The 17953-nt window shown below is 35.8% G+C and overlaps 1 protein-coding gene across 2 annotated transcripts; it reads left to right on the forward strand.

Annotated features, from left to right (window-relative positions):
• The first annotated feature begins 1020 nt into the window (after positions 1-1020).
• On the forward strand, positions 1021-17242 carry LOC147570292 (ABC transporter C family member 2-like). Of its 2 annotated transcripts, none has more exons than XM_086656877.1 (28): positions 1021-1350; positions 2175-2644; positions 3024-3202; positions 3542-3581; positions 3893-4049; positions 4536-4650; positions 4736-4816; positions 5220-5244; positions 5406-5462; positions 6105-6170; positions 6488-6562; positions 6792-7034; positions 7668-7774; positions 7864-7957; positions 8178-8345; positions 9010-9150; positions 9754-9954; positions 10204-10302; positions 10428-10580; positions 10944-11332; positions 11987-12167; positions 12525-12848; positions 13500-14256; positions 14461-14582; positions 14711-14956; positions 15503-15923; positions 16479-16580; positions 16988-17242. In XM_086656877.1, the coding sequence occupies exons 2-27, from the start codon at positions 2312-2314 to the stop codon at positions 16574-16576; spliced, it is 4872 nt and encodes a 1623-aa protein (XP_086513003.1). In that variant the 5' UTR covers positions 1021-1350; positions 2175-2311; the 3' UTR covers positions 16577-16580; positions 16988-17242. The 2 variants fall into 2 exon arrangements, with proteins under 2 accessions (XP_086513003.1, XP_086513004.1); XM_086656878.1 differs by having other exon boundaries at positions 1343-1534.
• The last annotated feature ends 711 nt before the right edge of the window (positions 17243-17953 follow it).

Genomic DNA, 17953 nt, shown 5'->3' on the forward strand with positions numbered 1-17953 from the left:
CACAAGAAAACACACTAGCTTTGTAAAAAAGTTTAGTTTTTTGCTTAGATCAGTAGACTGATAAGGGGAGTTTGAACTTTAAACTAGTTTTGTAACTTCCAAATAGAAAAAGTTTCAAGTAGAAACATGCATGAGCAGGAACAAGTAAGAATAAATGTAGCATTCTTCTAGAAAAGAAATTATAACTACGCTTAGTGACTTAGTATACTGAATTTCGATAGTATTCATCAGCGCAGAGATGCATGACTTATAGGAAAAATTGAATACTTTCTGTCTGATGATTGCAACTTTTTCTTTCTCATAAGCAAGTCTTGTAAGAAAAAGTGGTTTCAATACCTAGTAATTCGTACATACTAGTAAATGAAGTTTATTATAGTCTTTGTGGTCCCTTGCCTTTTAAGATTTTTTCGGTACTAGCCCATGTATTATCTATGTTCCGCGTAGTAAAAGTAGTTTTGCTCTTAACACAATCCATAACTTTCTGTGTGAGCAAACCAAAGACGTAGACCAAATCAAAGTAGAACTGTGTTATTTTATTTATATTTAGTACTATGTGTTTCTTATATTATAATTTTACTCGTAAAGTGACAATTATTTTTGATCAATTATATTTTTATAGTCACTTTCAAATCATTTTATCTGACATATCAATAAATTTCCACAACATTGTATCTAATACTAAGTAGAATGGCAACATTTCCTTCATTTTGTTGCCTAGTTCTTTGTCTTGTTTTTTCAACAACAAAAAAAGACAGAATGATAACATCCTTCAAAAAAAAAGTAGAATGATAACATCCTTCAAAAAAAAAAAAAAGTAGAATGATAACATGGTTCTACAATGAATTGACTCCAAAAATTTGACCTTGAATAATAGTAGTAGTATCCTAGTAAGATAGGAAGACTTCTTTCAACAAAAAAAAAAAAAAAAAAAAATAGTAAGATAGGAAGACTTGGCTTCTCAAACAAAAAAGCAAAGAAATAAATTCATTTATATATGTATTGGAGAATATTTTGAAAAAAGTAAAGGGAGTGAGTTCTATAGGCGCCTCACTTTACTACTATAGGCCCTTCATTTCCACATTAATGTTTCACCAAATTTGCTTGCATAGGGGCGCCATTTAATAATTATGTGAGGCGCATATAAATACAGGGTAAGGCCGTAAGCTGTGACGATGGCGCGAGCTTTCATTTTGGCCCCCCTCCCGGAATCTTTTATTTTATTTTTTCTTACCTTTGGCTCCACGAGGATCGGAGAAAGAAAGTGAACACAGTATATAAAAGAGAGAGTCAGTCAGAAAAAAGATCAGATCCAACTTCTCTCTCTCACCATTCAATCTCATTCAAGCTAGGGTAACAACTAATTATCCCTACTACTACTACTACTATCTTTTACTATCTTCTTCTTCTTCTCGATTCTTCTTTATTTATTTGTTTGTCTCTTAGCTCTTCTTGTAAATTCTTGATTGATTCAATCTCTGTTTTCTTCTAAAACCTAAATTAACCTCAGCTTTTCATGGCATCATATTATTAACTAGTACTGTCTTTTTTTCATTTTCTAGACACCTTTCCAATTAGAATGAATTAGATCTCTCTCTCTATATCTGTCTTGATAGAAATATAGCTTTGTTTGATTGTTATAATTAAACTTATCTGATTTCTTTTATACTACTACTTATTATTTGGTTCATGAGGTTGGAGAATTGTATGGGATTCTTGTTGGTATTAATTAGGTTTGAATTACTATGTTCTAGTAATCATTAGTATCACTTCTGCCAAAAAGAAAAAATCTTTTTAGGGATGCAAAGAAATACCCAAACTTTGATTCAACAATTTAGGAAGAAGTTTGTTTTACTCTCTGTTTGTCAGTTTTTTTGTTTTATTTTTAGCTCAGGAAAGAGGGATTTTAACATAATGTGTAATAGTCTCACTTTAAGAATGATTCGTTTGTGAAAGTTAAAGTTTTCTTTTGTAAAGAAATCCCACTTTAAGTAAAAGAAGATTTTTATGAATTTAACAAGTTCTACCAATCTATAATTCAAATACTCTTTTTTTCTTTTTGTAGAAACTAGTATTTTCACTCTGATTATTAGTTTGATATATTTTTTCTTGCTTGGGAAATAAGGATCTTAAAGTCTACAATACTGGCTTTGATATATTTTTGTTACATGATGCAGGAGTAACTTGGGAAGTGAATAACCCGTGAAAGTTTAGATCGTTTATAAGTAGTTCTAGTTCAAGTAAGAAACGGGTAGAGATGCAGTGTTAGTGGAAAAAAGAAACAAACATTACAGTTGCTGAGAACTGGTGGAAGATGGGTTTCAAGCCTTTGCTTTGGTATTGTAAACCAGTAGAGAATGGTGCATGGACAACGCTAGTTCAGAATGCTTTTGGTGCTTATACGCCTTGTGGTGTGGATACTTTGGTCATTTCAATCACCCATTTGGTTCTTCTGGCTCTTTGTGTTTATCGAATATGGAAGACGATGAAAGATTATAGAATCCAGAGGTTTTGTTTGAGGTCGAACATCTATAATTATCTATTGGGTTTGTTAGCTGCTTGTTGCACTGCAGAGCCATTGACCAGGCTGATCATGGGCATCTCAGTTTTGAATCTCGATGGCCAGATCGTGCTCGCTCCGTATGAGGTGAAATTTCTTGTTCTGGCTTTGTTTGATTTGCTCATGGAGCTGCAGTATTAGTCACCTCGTGTGTTTTCTGTTAAAACTAACAAGCATTCCAGAAAATTTTGAGATTTCGTTTTTGTTGCTGAAGAAGGTTCTTTATTTCAACTGATTTAGGCTTAGTTCTACATGAAACTGTGATTATGTTTAGCTAGTTATAAAATCATATTCCTGCCTAGTAAACAAATTTGAGAAGTTTATCTTTAAGAGTTCAAGGGCGACACTGAATCTTCTGAAGTCATTAAGATCCAAGATAGAGAAGTTCAAAAGCTAACAATGTTGAAGGCTTAATGTTATTTGGAAGCTGAAGTGATTTTTTATCTTTTCATTTTCCATGTAACAGATGATTTCTCTCCTCATTGAGGCCCTCACTTGGTTATTCATGCTGGTTATGATTGGTCTAGAAACTAAAATCTACATCCGTGAATTCCGTTGGTACATCAAGTTTGGAGTCATTTATGTGCTTGTAGGGGATGCTGTTATGCTAAATCTTGTTCTCTCTGTGAAAGAATACTTCAATCAGTAAGTTCTCTTATAAGTCATCAATTCGTCAATCTTAAAGGTGCATGCTTCACGAGATCTATTACTTCATAAAAAGTTTACTGCTCCCCATTAAATTGATATAAAGATTCTGGTTCTTCACTTAAAAAATAATATATTGGTCCAGTATTTGGTGGCTCAGAACTGCCTTTGCTTGAAACTATGTAAAATAATATGACATTGTTATATTTTACTCCTTCGCATAGATATATTTTAAGAGTCACGGAGTTGGAAACTTGGAACTTTTTGTCACTTTGCCTCATCATAACGAATGAATGAGAAAGGGCATTATGTACTGAAACTTCGATTTTGTCAATGCAGGTATGTGTTGTATATCTACATCAGCAAAGTTGCCTGCCAGGTTTGCTTTCTTACTTTTGCAATTACTCTCTCGTTTGCTGCCTATTATATAGTATAGATATCATGTGGCAGTTTTGTCTTTCCTTGGATTGAGCTCTGTCTTGGAGCTTGACTCTAGAAGTCCTGAGAGAGGCAAGGGATGTGACTTTGCTTAAATGCTTTAACCTTTATGTGAGAGTTGGCTAAGAGCTGAAAAGTTGATATCCATTGCTCTTATGGTCTACCCCAGTTACGAGTACACCTTCTTTTTTTACTTTTTGTTATGGCCTATACGAGGAACATCCTGATTCAATGCAAAACATTTATATGCAGGTGTTGTTTGGGATTTTATCTATACTTTACGTTCCTAATTTGGATCCTTATCCTGGCTACACTCCAATAAGGGAAGAGATCGTTGACAATGCAGAGTACGAAGAACTTCCTGGAGAGGAGCAGATTTGTCCAGAGAGGCATGTAAACATATTTTCCAGTAAGTGATAGTTGGATTCTCAAATAAAGTTGTGTATTATTAAAAAAAAGTGGATATATCAATCATAATCAGATCATATAAACCTTGTATATGATTTAAGGTTTACTCGTGTTTTCTTCACAATGAGGAGACTACAAAAATCAATATACAGGAGAATGCTCCAAAATCCGAAGTCTGATTAGAAGTGAAATTTATAATTTTGTTGTATTGCGATGTTTATACTGCACACCTAAAGTATTCTACAATTTTGACAACTCTTATTTTCCTAATCAAGTTACTTCAAGCCATAAGAAATGTTCTCCAATAGGTAATGTAAGCAAGTACAGACTCGCTATATTCTTAACAAGAACAAGAATGGTTTTATTGATTATACAAAGGGAAAGTAGAGACTTGTTATTAAATGTTAGGGTTTATTCATATTTTCCCACTATTTTCCCGTAAATTCAAGTTTGGTCCCCTTTACTAACTGCAGTTCCCCTCTGGCAGATATTGTTTTCGGATGGATGACTCCTCTCATGAAGCTAGGATATAAAAGACCCATCACTGAAAAGGATGTCTGGAAATTAGATACTTGGGATCAGACTGAGACGTTGAACAACAAGTACTCATCATGTTCAGTCCGTTTTGCTTCTTCATGAATTTAGATGTATTTTGGCTTATCACATTTGCAATGATTTCATTGAAAGGTTCCAGAGCTGCTGGCGCGAAGAATCTCAAAAGCCTAAACCATGGCTGTTAAGAGCATTAAATGGTAGTCTTGGTGGAAGGTACGAACACTGCTTACTGTGACAACATGAACATGACACTTACACTAATTTTTTTTTGGGCTAATAGTAACAATTGGCCATTATCGATGTCAGTTAGTGACTTAACTCGTGATTGGGAACCCATGTTTGCAATATTCTTTTTTCCTACTCTTTGGATATGTGGTATCTTGGTCTTCTGTTCTTATACTTATGTGTTCCATCTTTCTAATATAATCATTCTTTTTCTTTGTTATAAAAAGACCTGCTTATCATGGCCAAATTTAAATGTCCCTTGAAGAGACTTCCCTTCTTGATGAAGATTCGATTTTTTTTTACCCTATTGCCTATTATGTGAAATTGTTCTCAATGTAAATATATGTGCCTTTCCTCGTCAAGATGTTTACTTATTACTTTTCTTTTGTAGGTTTTGGTTGGGAGGTTTCTTCAAGGTAATGAATACATCCTTCTTGTGTCGTTGGATGAATTTTGTATGCTACATCTATGCAGTGTGGCTGCTTGTAGCCTCAAGGCACTTGGATGTAATTACTTCTTTGTTGCACAATCAACTCTCCTTTTTTTAGCTGTATTGATTTGTTCTTCCTGTTTCTAGATTGGGAACGATCTTTCTCAGTTTGTAGGCCCACTCATTCTGAATCAACTCTTAAAGGTTAGGTTTTTTCTTTCAAATGCTTTGTCAGTAATCTACTTTTCTGTACGAACCTCATGTTGCAGTGCCTCTCATTTGTATCAATGGCAATTCTCATGCAATGTTTGATACTAAATCGAAGTGGTCAAGGTAGTCATAAAGCATGCCTTTCTAGTTCAATTTAATGATAATATGTTTTCTTTCTTCTTATCCATACAAGTACAGTTACATCGCAACCATCGGCTTAAAGCAACAATTTTACGTACTAATCGTTGTAGGAATGTGTAAGAGGTTGTAGATATACCTTGAATACAAAATTGATTCTTCTGTTTTGGTGTGTTTCCGACTCTTAGTTCATATTTGTAGAAGTTTGCTGGCGTAACCAAATTTTGTTTAGATCATACCTTGGATCTTGTTACTAAATTTACAACTAACAAAACGCTTCTCCATATGTGCAGAAATTGTAGAAACTCTATTCTATATTTGTAGAAGTTTAGGGCATGATGGTATATGCATACTGATTGATGGATATGAAATTAATTCTCATGTTTGTTTTGTATTGCTCCCTAGACCCTAGCTACTTGCCGCAAGTTGTTGCTTCTAATTTGCTTATTTTTCAATTTCCTTGATTTTCTGTCATTTGCTTCTTATAATTATCCACAGTCTATGCAAGAAGGAGATCCAGCTTGGATTGGTTACATCTATGCCTTCTCAATTTTTGTCGGAGTGGTATGACTCTATATGCAAATTCCCTATCTTCCCTTTCCTGTTCTATTGATATTTTCTGCGCTTAAGTAATTAATGTGTATCACTTACAAAAAGTATAGAAAAAGTAACTTAGACATCGCCGAGTTCAAACTGTATGGGACATGTCAAGTCCGGTCCAAGCGACAGTAGCTTGCCTTTACCTGATTAGATTGTATAGTAATGTTTTCTATGTATGGAAGAATACCAGTCATTTGACTTTTTATCCCTCAGTATAAATTCCAAGTAAATGTCGATGTGTAGTAAAATCACTTAAGTTTATTTGGTTTGTTTTGGCACAGGCCTTAGGGGTACTTTGTGAAGCACAATATTTCCAGAATGTGATGCGTGTAGGTTACCGGCTGAGGGCAACACTGGTATGTTGATATGATATGAGCTTTCCTCCTAAGGGGTCTATATACTTTCTCTCTTTTCTTTGTTATTTGAAGTTTTCTTTTGTTTCCAATCTACCTGTGTTTTGTGCACTATGCTGATATTTGCATTGTTTGCTTTGATTTTCTACCGTGTGCACTTTAAGCCTTGAAGTGCATTTTCAGCTGTTTTGACCACATGAACTCAAAATTATTTGATCTCTTTTTATTCTAGGTTGCTGCTGTATTCCGCAAATCTTTACGATTAACACATGAAGAGCGTAGAAAGTTCCCTTCAGGAAAAATTACCAACTTGATGACCACAGATGCCGAATCTCTTCAGCAAATATGTCAACAGCTTCACAGTTTATGGTCAGCGCCGTTTCGGATCATCATTTCCCTGGTTCTTCTGTACAGTGAACTAGGTGTTGCTTCACTGTTAGGCGCTCTGATACTGGTTCTCATGTTTCCCTTACAGGTACTAAACCCAAACGCCTAGATTGTGACAAACATGGTTCATTTCCGGATAGTTGCTTCAAACTTTTTCTTTTTTTAATCTTGATCTCTGTTTCATTTCCGTTCCACAAAACTTTGGTATCCTATATCTGTTACAATGCATATTATGCTTAGCTCCTATGTTTTATTATATCAATCAATTATAAATTTTCAACAAACTTTTTTCTTCTCAATCTCTCCGGATAAGATTTTCTTCTCGGCTAAATGCCTCATTTATCACTGGAGTAGAAAATTGGACTGGGCCAAGACCATTTCTTTCTTTAGTATGGTTGACTCTTGGAGGGTTTTTATTTCTCTCTTGTGATATTTCGTGTCTCGTTTTTAGCCTCTTGGGCTTTGTAAATTCTCCTTTCTCTTTTCAATTAAATCAAATTATTCAAAAAAAAGGTAGATCCCCTGTTCGTGTCAATATCTCGAATTCATGACTGCAAAATGATGATGTAATAAGTGTGCTACAACATACTTAAGTTGACACAGATTGAACCTACTCAAGGCTATTAATCTAAGGCCTGTAAATGTTGAATCTTCTTTGGTAAATTGGTAACGTTATTTGACTTTCGCTAATTTTGTTTGTTCGTTTTGTCATGGAATATAGACCTTTGTGATAAGCAAAATGCAAAAGCTGTCTAAGGAGGGTCTACAACGAACAGACAAGAGGATTGGCTTAATGAATGAAATTTTGGCTGCAATGGACACTGTGAAGTATAAGCCCTTTTAAGAACAACCACTTCTTTTGTTTTATATTATGATAGTTGAGGTCATTCTGACTCTTTATACTTAAATGGAGTTAGATGCTATGCTTGGGAGTGGAGTTTTCAGTCTAAAGTTCAAGGTGTCCGAGACGATGAACTCTCATGGTTCCGCAAAGCACAACTCCTAGCTGCGGTAGGGTATAGAACGTAAATCTTGTCTAAGCCCATAATATGTGTGGTTGATATTTTATTTCACATAAATTTTTTCATTAAAAAGTGGCATGATATTCATTACTAAGTAAAGTGAGATGTCGAAGTGCATCCACTATTGTGCATGTTCTGCAATATCTTTATCCTTGAAGCTTACAATTTTTTTTTTCTAGTCTGCTCCTAACTTTTTGTCTTGTCTTCAGTTCAATTCTTTCATCCTGAACAGCATTCCAGTTGTGGTTACAGTGATATCATTTGGGGTTTTCACTTTTCTTGGTGGGGATTTAACACCTGCAAGGGCATTTACATCACTTTCACTGTTTGCAGTGTTAAGATTCCCCTTGTTCATGCTTCCGAATCTGATTACTCAGGTACTGTAACTTTCATATTGTATATTGTATAACTGTTGATTTAGGGATTGCTGCTGCAACGATAAGATAATCTATCGTTGGCAGTGCTAATATTGTATTTTCAAATCACTTCTATCTCTTGTTAGAGAAAAATAAATGTCTTTTAGCTATTGGTCTTCTCTTGATCTCACTCTCTATTAGAGGTTGATTTCCTTTGAAGTGAATCTTTCTGTCTCTTCGCACATCAGAACGGTAGTTTTAGAAAGAAGCTGATAATTCATATGATACCCAAATAATGAAGCTCCCTTTGAAAATCTTTTGATTGATAGAGATTCACTAACTTATACTACTTAAAATTTTAATGTAGTCTTATGTAATTCTTATTAATTCAGTTTCTTTTTCCCTCAAGAAATTGAAGAGCTGTCCTGCATTTTCAGTTGTCCTTCGAGAGTTTGGTAGAACGAGAATCAGGATGACCTGCTAAATAACATCATGTTGATTACTAACATATTTTTAATTCAGTGGTCCGGAGTCTAGAAATAAATTAATTGTTGATTGGCTAAAATTAGGCTTTTGATTGTATATACATATCTGATATTATTAAAATAATATGCACATTTAGCATAACAAAGTATTTACTTCTTACGTAGTTACGCACATCTAAAATGTTTAGTTTGTCTGACAGGTTGTAAATGTAAATGTATCGTTGAAACGTCTAGAGGAACTTTTTTTGGCCGAAGAGAGAATTCTTCTACCAAATCCACCTCTTGAGCCAGGGCTTCCAGCCATATCAATCAAGAATGGTTGTTTTTCGTGGGATCCGAAGGTCAATCAATTAACTTCTGATCTAATTTTCTATCGGTATTACTGTGAATTTTGTGTTTTCTTATTTTGTTATTGCTCACTTTAAATCGGGCAAATTTATTGGAGTTAGAGGCCTTACCTTACAAATTTGGTTCTACGTTCAATGTAAGGTTTATGCATTTGATAATCTGTAGACTCTCTCTAGGTCTGCATATGATTCAGCAGACTAAAATGCTGTCTTTATTAGAATGTAAAATTTAATACAGCTGTTACATACTTGCATAATTATTTCCATGTCCTGTTAAGAATTAGAGGATCGTTTCATGGTGGCACAGTTAATATTTACCTGATTCTAGTTCTTACATAGTTGATAACTTTACTACTTTAATTGGTTCCTAGTTCATTTTACTACACTACTACATTTCACAGTCTTAATGGATCAATACTTAAAGCCTCCACTGCCTACATCATTAGATCCTTCTCATAGAAGATGTTAAACCTCGTCAGTTTAGTAAAAATTCTACAAACAACAGTATCTAGTCAAGTTGCCTTAATGTTAAAAACTTGAGTATTTTTCAATGGTTGCTTATTCATGTGTTATTTCTGCTTTCTTATATCATTTCAGGAAGAGAAGCCCACGTTATCCAACGTCAACTTGGATGTACCAGTCGGCAGCCTAGTTGCAATTGTTGGCAGTACTGGGGAAGGTAAAACTTCACTAATATCAGCTATGCTTGGGGAACTACCTCCTACAGCAGATTCAGAAGTTGTTGTTCGAGGAACTATTGCTTATGTTCCGCAAATTTCATGGATTTTCAACGCAACAGTGAGTTACATTTTTCTAGTCTCTATCTTCAATTGATTTATTCATTTTCAGTAGCTACTGGCTAGATGATAACCAATTGCCGATCATATCGGCTCCAACATGCTATAGTCTTCTACAATCCTAAGTGTAACATTATGCGCTCATAAACAACAAAACCCTCTTTAACTGGAAACAGTTATTAACCACGTTAAATAAACCCTATATTTAACAATGAAATGCCTTGATATCTCCATAATTATATCCTACCAGGTACGCAACAACATTTTATTTGGGTCTCCTTATGAAGCAGCACGCTATGAGAAAGCAATAGATGTGACTGCTTTGCAACATGACCTCGATACACTTCCTGTAAGTAAAGAAAATCACAAAGGAATTTTGTGAAATTATCGTTTTTGACTTCCGTCGGTGTAATATTTCCATTGCTTTAGTTTGTAGTCCACGTTTCCTTATTGTCTTCAACACTCATTTCTCAGGGTGGCGATCTCACAGAGATTGGTGAAAGGGGGGTGAATATAAGTGGTGGACAAAAGCAAAGAGTGTCCATGGCTAGGGCCGTGTATTCTAATTCTGATGTGTACATATTTGATGATCCTTTAAGTGCTTTAGATGCTCATGTTGGTCGACAGGTATTTTCATCCTTTTAATCATGGTCACCTTTTGGGTCACAAATATCTTGCTTGATCCTGTGTTGTCGTTCCCTCTTTTGTCTCCTCTGGAATATGTTGATCTTTAATTAGAATAGTTTGGCATTGTTAATTTGAGGCTGACATGTTCTGGTTGTGGGAACATTGCTTTCTTAATCTGTGTCGTACGATCCTTTTCCAGTCTTCTGATGACAAATAAGAAACAACTGTATCAGTTAACAGTTGTATGAAATTTTTTACTACCAATAATTTCATTCCTAGTGGCTAGAAGCAATATATTTATCTTTATTACCAAAAGAATCTACCTCCAGGAGTCCAAATATATACTTATCATCTCTTCTTCAGGTTTTTGATAAATGTATCAGAAATGAACTACAAGGAAGAACCAGAGTGCTTGTCACAAACCAGCTACATTTTCTTCCCCAAGTGGATAAAATTCTCCTCGTTCATGAAGGTATGGTGAAAGAGGAGGGAACATTTGAAGAGCTTATGGATAATGGAGAACTATTTAAAAAACTAATGGAAAATGCGGGAAAGATGGAGGAACATGTGGAAGAGAAGGAAGAAGAGAAGGAGAAGCCCGAGCAGAAGATCCTAGAACCCACTGGAAATGGCGAAGTAAATGGGTTGCCAAAAGATGCTAATCATACAACTAAAGCAGCAAAAGGCAAGACCATACTTATCAAGCAGGAAGAACGGGAAACTGGTGTTGTTAATTGGAATGTTCTGATAAGGTAATACAACCATCAACAGTATTTCATGCTTGCAGTATTAAATTTGTACCTCCCAACATATTAATTTGTTCCGAGAAGGAGAATCATGACATTCGTTTCCAATGTCAGTAACCTTCTGGAAGATTGCAGCTCACTAAGCCAAAAGTATAGATAGATTATATTATAACCTTAGAACTTAGAGTGGGTGTCTAAGGTTGGTGTGTTGAGTAAACTAGTTAAAGGAACTGTAACCATCGATATGGAGTTCGTAAATTCAGTAAGCGTCTCCTAAAAGAGTGTGGGAGCAGAGTAAACTGTGCTCCAAATTTGCACTTGATCTTATTTTTAATTTAAATCTAATTAGCTTCAGCAGCTCAGCTCGGGTAACGACTCGCTATTAATGTAAATAGATGTCTTCTTTACTGATGATAATGATATTGGGAGAGTTGTGATGAAGGAATTGACAGGCGTAGACAGAAACAAAAATTCTTCATTTTTCTTGGTTCAGACAGACTTCAGATCACATTTACATATTATATCAGTGAAAGTATATTTCCATTCTTACCCTATAATTGTAATGTGAAAAAGGCTATGTATGATCTGTCGGGATAGTTGTAACAAGTTACCATATCTTTTTCAACAACACCATGACGCTTTTTTGTACTGATACTACAGGTATAAGAACGCACTGGGAGGCTTATGGGTAGTTATGATACTCTTTATCTGCTATATCTCAACTGAAGTTCTCCGAATTACAAGTAGCACGTGGTTAAGTGTTTGGACTGATCAAAGCACTCCAAAGACGCATGGCCCTGGATATTACAATCTGGTTTATGCGTTGCTATCTTTTGGCATGGTAAATGGTTGCTTTAGTAAATAACAAAGTTTCGTCAATGCTTTTCATCAAACTGCCAGTTTGGGTTTTGAAGAACTTTTTTCCAGTCGTGATGTTCTGGTCATAATTTTCTTCACACAAGAGGAAGTGGTCAGGGTCACTTTTTTTTTTTTATAAGAAACACAGTGATCATATTTGTGGCAAAAAAAAAATAGTTGATGTTTGGTAGAAAAGTATTGGAAGAACAACCAATGGCTCCATACTATCTTATGCCTTAAAATATGTTTTTCTCAAGATTAACTTTTCCGTGACTGAGTTTGTGCATCTTGCCTGCTACTACGAAAAGCTTACTGTACAAAATACATTTGCTGAATTCAGGTATTAATAACCTTGGCGAACTCCTATTGGTTGATCATTTCAAGTCTTCGTGCTGCCAAAAGATTGCATGATGGGATGCTTGGTTCTATGTTAAGAGCTCCAATGGTTTTTTTCCACACCAATCCAATTGGACGGATAATCAATAGATTTGCAAAGGATCTTGGTGACATAGATCGCAATGTTGCTGTCTTTGTAAATATGTTCCTGAACCAGGTTTCGCAACTCCTTTCAACTTTTGTTCTGATAGGCATCGTCAGCACCATATCGCTCTGGGCTATAATGCCGCTTCTAATTTTATTTTATGCAGCTTATCTATATTTCCAGGTACGCATATCTTCTACTCAAATAGATTATGATTGAATCTTGTGTTCACAGGTTACTAATTGACCAACTTACAGCATTTAATTTGTTATTAATAGTTAGTTTTCAATATTAGGGATTTAACAATGAAGAGGGCTAATTTCCCGTTCAGTCCCCAGCATGTAGCCAAATTCCCTGTTGGGCCCCAACATTTGACTAACTCCAAATTTGGCTTCCCATGTTAACTATTTTGTTAAGAAAGGGTTAACTTTGATTTTTCATTTACAAATTACCCTCCATCTTCTTTCTAATTTTTGTCTTCCTTTCGCTCTCTCCCTCCCTCCTCTTTGTTTCTCTTTCTCTTCCTATATTCGCGTTCCTCTTCTGTCCACTGAGGAGTGATCAGTGAAGGTTCTCAAAAAAGAAACACAGAAACTCAGGCAAAGGAGAAGTCCGCTTTGTCAGAGGGGTCCATGGAGGTCCTCTAAAAAGAAGACATACAAACGCATAGAAACTCAGGCAAAGAGGAAGTCCTCTTTGTCAGAGATTGGAACCCCTTCACTAAATTGCGGCTACGTTACCACAATATGTTCTTAAGCAGTTGACTGTGAAGAATATTAATGTTTCACTCTTATCATCCATTTTAGTGAGAAAACATCGTTATCTGTTTTGCAGAACACAGCTCGTGAAGTAAAACGTTTAGATTCGGTAACCAGATCTCCTGTTTATGCGCAATTTGGGGAAGCATTAAATGGATTATCGACTATTCGTGCATACAAAGCCTATGATCGGATGGCTAAAATTAATGGGAATTCCATGGACAATAATATCAGGTTCACTCTTGTCAACATGAGTGCAAACCGCTGGCTTTCTATCCGTTTGGAAACACTAGGAGGTATAACGATCTGGATAACAGCAACCTTTGCTGTCATACAGAACGAAAGAGCAGCAGACCAGATTGCCTTCGCTTCTTCAATGGGTCTACTTCTTACTTATGCTTTAAATATAACTAACCTATTGACAGCTGTTCTGAGACTTGCAAGTCTGGCTGAGAATAGTTTAAATGCTGTTGAAAGGGTTGGTACATACGTAGATTTGCCTTCAGAAGCCCCTGCTGTTATTGAAAGTAATCGTCCCCCACCTGGATGGCCTTCATCTGGATCAATCAAGTTTGAAGATGTGGTCTTGAGGTACAGGCCTGAACTTCCTCCTGTCCTCCATGGCTTGTTCTTCACAGTTTCTCCTAGTGAGAAGGTTGGCATAGTTGGGAGGACTGGCGCTGGGAAATCTAGTATGCTCAATGCTTTATTTCGTATAGTGGAACTTGAAAGAGGAAGAATCTTGATTGATGATTGTGATGTGGCAAAGTTCGGTCTGACAGATCTTCGTAAAGTTCTTGGGATTATTCCCCAATCACCAGTTCTTTTCTCAGGTATGCAGTAGTAGAGTTCTATTTAATCAAAGACATCTGAATTACTTGGGATGAACTTATGGTGTGACTTCATAACTCATCTGAGTGTGGATCTGTTGATTTACTTATTTTGTTCTCAGAGTGATATTTTTGAGCTAAACTTTCTGGGTTTCCAATTGCCAGAGTTTGATTTTTTTTTATACACCACTTCTTAATTTTATCTAGGAACTGTACGATTTAATCTTGATCCTTTCAATGAGCACAATGATGCTGACCTTTGGGAGGCTCTGGAGAGAGCGCACTTAAAGGATGTAATCAGAAGGAATTCTTTGGGTCTCGATGCTGAGGTAAGTGCTATGACTTCCTTAAAACATACATCACTAGAGTTCATTATGTTAACCTCCTTAATGGGATTTTCCTGCTAAAAGTGCTTCTTAATATAAACTTTCTGAAGATGTTGTCTCGGTTTGACTAGGTTTCTGAGTCGGGGGAGAATTTCAGTGTTGGGCAAAGGCAACTATTAAGTCTTGCCCGTGCACTTCTACGACGATCAAAGATTCTTGTTCTTGATGAAGCAACGGCAGCTGTGGATGTTAGAACCGATGCTCTTATCCAGAAAACTATCAGAGAAGAATTTAAATCATGTACCATGCTCATTATTGCTCATCGACTAAATACTATCATTGACTGTGACCGCGTTCTCCTTCTTGATGCTGGGAAGGTATGTTTTTGAAGCTATAACTTCTTTGTTCATTTACGTCCTCATTCCATATTACGAATTCCAAATTCCGAATCCCCTTAGAGTCTTACTCAGAGTTTGACTCAGAGAGTCAGAGATGATGTGCCACCTTACATACTTCCATCATCTGCTCTTGGAAATCTCAATGATCTAAAATTGCTATATGCATTGTCAAAAACTCTTAACTGTATGTAGTACTTCATTCCACAATAGCTAGTGATTTTAGACTATTAATTAGGTCAAGCCTTGAACGTGAAGCCTGAAGAAACCATCTTGTTACGACCTCTTCAGAGTTTTGAACTCACTCTGGAAATATTTATTGGCAAGATTTTCCAAATTATATGTTCCCAAACATCTGATTTGGAAACATTTTTCGATATATTCACCATTGGGGAAATGCCATATAAGGTTACCTTAAATTTCTTTTTGAGATTAAGAACATTGTCAATATCTCAAATGTAGAAGCTGAAAGGGTTTAGGGTGCATTTATGATACTTACGAGTTGAACTTCTTAACCTATTTCCTCAGGTTCTGGAATTTGAATCCCCAGAGGTACTTCTCTCGGATGAAAGTAGCGCTTTCTCTAAGATGGTTCAAAGTACAGGAGCTGCAAATGCTGAGTACTTGCGAAGCTTAGTCGTCGGTGGGGAGGAGAAGATGAGAAAAGAAGAAAGCAAAAGATTAGATGGTCATAGAAGATGGCTGGCCTCTTCTCGCTGGACTGCTGCTGCTCAGTTTGCACTTGGTGTTAGCCTCAGTTCTTCTCACAATGATCTGCAACAATTGGAGATCGAAGATGATAACAATATCCTCAAGAAGACAAAGGATGCTGTCATCACTCTTCAAGGTGTTTTGGAAGGGAAGCACGATAAAGATATTGAAGAGAAGCTAGACCAATACCAGGTTCCTAGAGATAGATGGTGGTCAGCTCTCTACAAAATGGTCGAAGGTATGTGTACGAAGCCTAAAACCTAGTCATGTATTTGAATATATATGCATACACACACACACACTATGCTTTTTTTGTTCTTCTAGTTATATTAGGTCCAATTTACTTGCATCTTCTTTTTATATAATTTGGACCAACTATTGTTTTACTACACATAAGACATTAACCTAGAGCCGTATTTTATGGTCAAAACATGTTTCTTTGTGTTTCTTACATCACTAGATAACCTATTCAAAGCTTCTAAAATTGTGAATCACAGCATTTGAACCTTAAAGCCTTGTGTCCTTCAACTTGCGTTCTTGTGTGCGTGACCATGTAAAAATTCAGATAAAGTGATAAACTAAACACACGTAAATCATCTCCACTATTATGTATTCTCACATTGAGGTAATGGATTGTTTTCTTTTGCAGTTCACATTTAAAATTAATGTACGATCAATGGAAAATCTGAGGGATAGATCATCTAGTTTCATTTTCCCTATGTGCATAAATAGATAATTTTACGTATATGTGATACAATAGTGTGGAAATGATGGTTTGTATTCCATTTTTCAGGTCTCTCAATGATGAGCAAGTTAAGTCGAACTAAGCTCCATCAATCAGATTATGGGTTCGAGGACAGACACATCAACTGGGACCAAGCTGAGATGTAGTTAGGTACTTTCATATTTCATATCTCTTAAATTGCAGACTTTAGAAACTACTGCAGACCTAATACTGGACCAAAAGCCGAAAGTATGAACCCTGAAACATAATTTATAAGTTTTATCTATCTGCTGGAGTTAGATCTTAAAAAAAGCTTCCATTACAAATGGACGAGCTTTCAGATATAAAATACGTTTGAATTTGAGAAAAGAGTTTCTTTTAAGATATGATTTCATTAAAGACACAAAAGCATACATCAACTCATGTTAAATATGTATAATGAACATAAATCTAAGTCAGATTAAGGCCCGTGTATATAAAAATACAAACACTACGTAAAGAAAATCATGTTACTAAAACATTATATTTTGCTCAGCAATGAACGTTAATGATTCATCGATGTTTAAATTTTCCCTCAGGTGATGCTCCGGCCGAAGAGATCAGATTAAATGCCTCCATTTGATATCTTAAACTGAAAACAGATGCTGAAACAAGAAGAGGGGAGTGACAATGGGTAAATTCGGATATTCTCATTTTCCAACTACAGAGGCAGAAATCATTGTGTAACTATTGTTTGTGGTAGTATTTGAGAAACTCAATAACATTATTACGGTTTTGATCTTTTTACCTTCAACTTTAACTCTAATCACAAGTTTCACAATTTAGTACTCTAATTGATGTGTATTACTCTTTAAGTATTAGTCTTTCGACTATCATTATATCATAAACCCTCATAATCAATATCACGATCATATGATATGGATGCTCATATGGAAGGGATTAAGACCATATATAACTTGAAACAATGACCAGAGCCCTTGAACTAAGCATTCAAGCATGAAGGAGCCAGATTTCGATTCGTTACCATCCCCACCAGTTAGATATTGACAGACTAGCACACCGTGTTGAAATTTTGAGTAAGCCTCACAAGTACGGTCTATTGATGGAGACCACTTAGCAGGGGTTGGCTCACGCATTGAGTTGTGGAGAGTGGGCGACTCACCCTCTCAGTTTGCACAACTATTCCTCCTTTCTCTCCCATATTTTGTTACTCAATAATATTAATATATATTAAAGTAGAAAATGAACGCATAGAGTAGTTACTATCGATTTGTCACTAAAGTAAGCAGGGGTGGCCCTGGGCCAAAGCGAACAAAGCGTCGCTTCGGGCCACCGACTTTTAGGGGCCACCGAGACATTAATTTCTGTAAGAAATGTATAAGAAGTCCAACTCTCTAACAAAATTATAAGGGTCTCATTAAAAAAATGTTAAGTAAAAAGGACCACCAAATTTGATGATCTTTAAATAGATGGTGGACCCAATAGTTTGTTTGATTTATGTGAAAGTAGAGTAGAAAGTGTTGATTCAAAAACTGGTGGAGACA

The sequence above is a fragment of the Eschscholzia californica genome, unplaced genomic scaffold, assembly GCF_041429995.1.
Source record: "Eschscholzia californica isolate CP2 unplaced genomic scaffold, dmEscCali1.0.p SCAF_1, whole genome shotgun sequence".
Classification (NCBI taxonomy): Eukaryota; Viridiplantae; Streptophyta; class Magnoliopsida; order Ranunculales; family Papaveraceae; genus Eschscholzia; species Eschscholzia californica.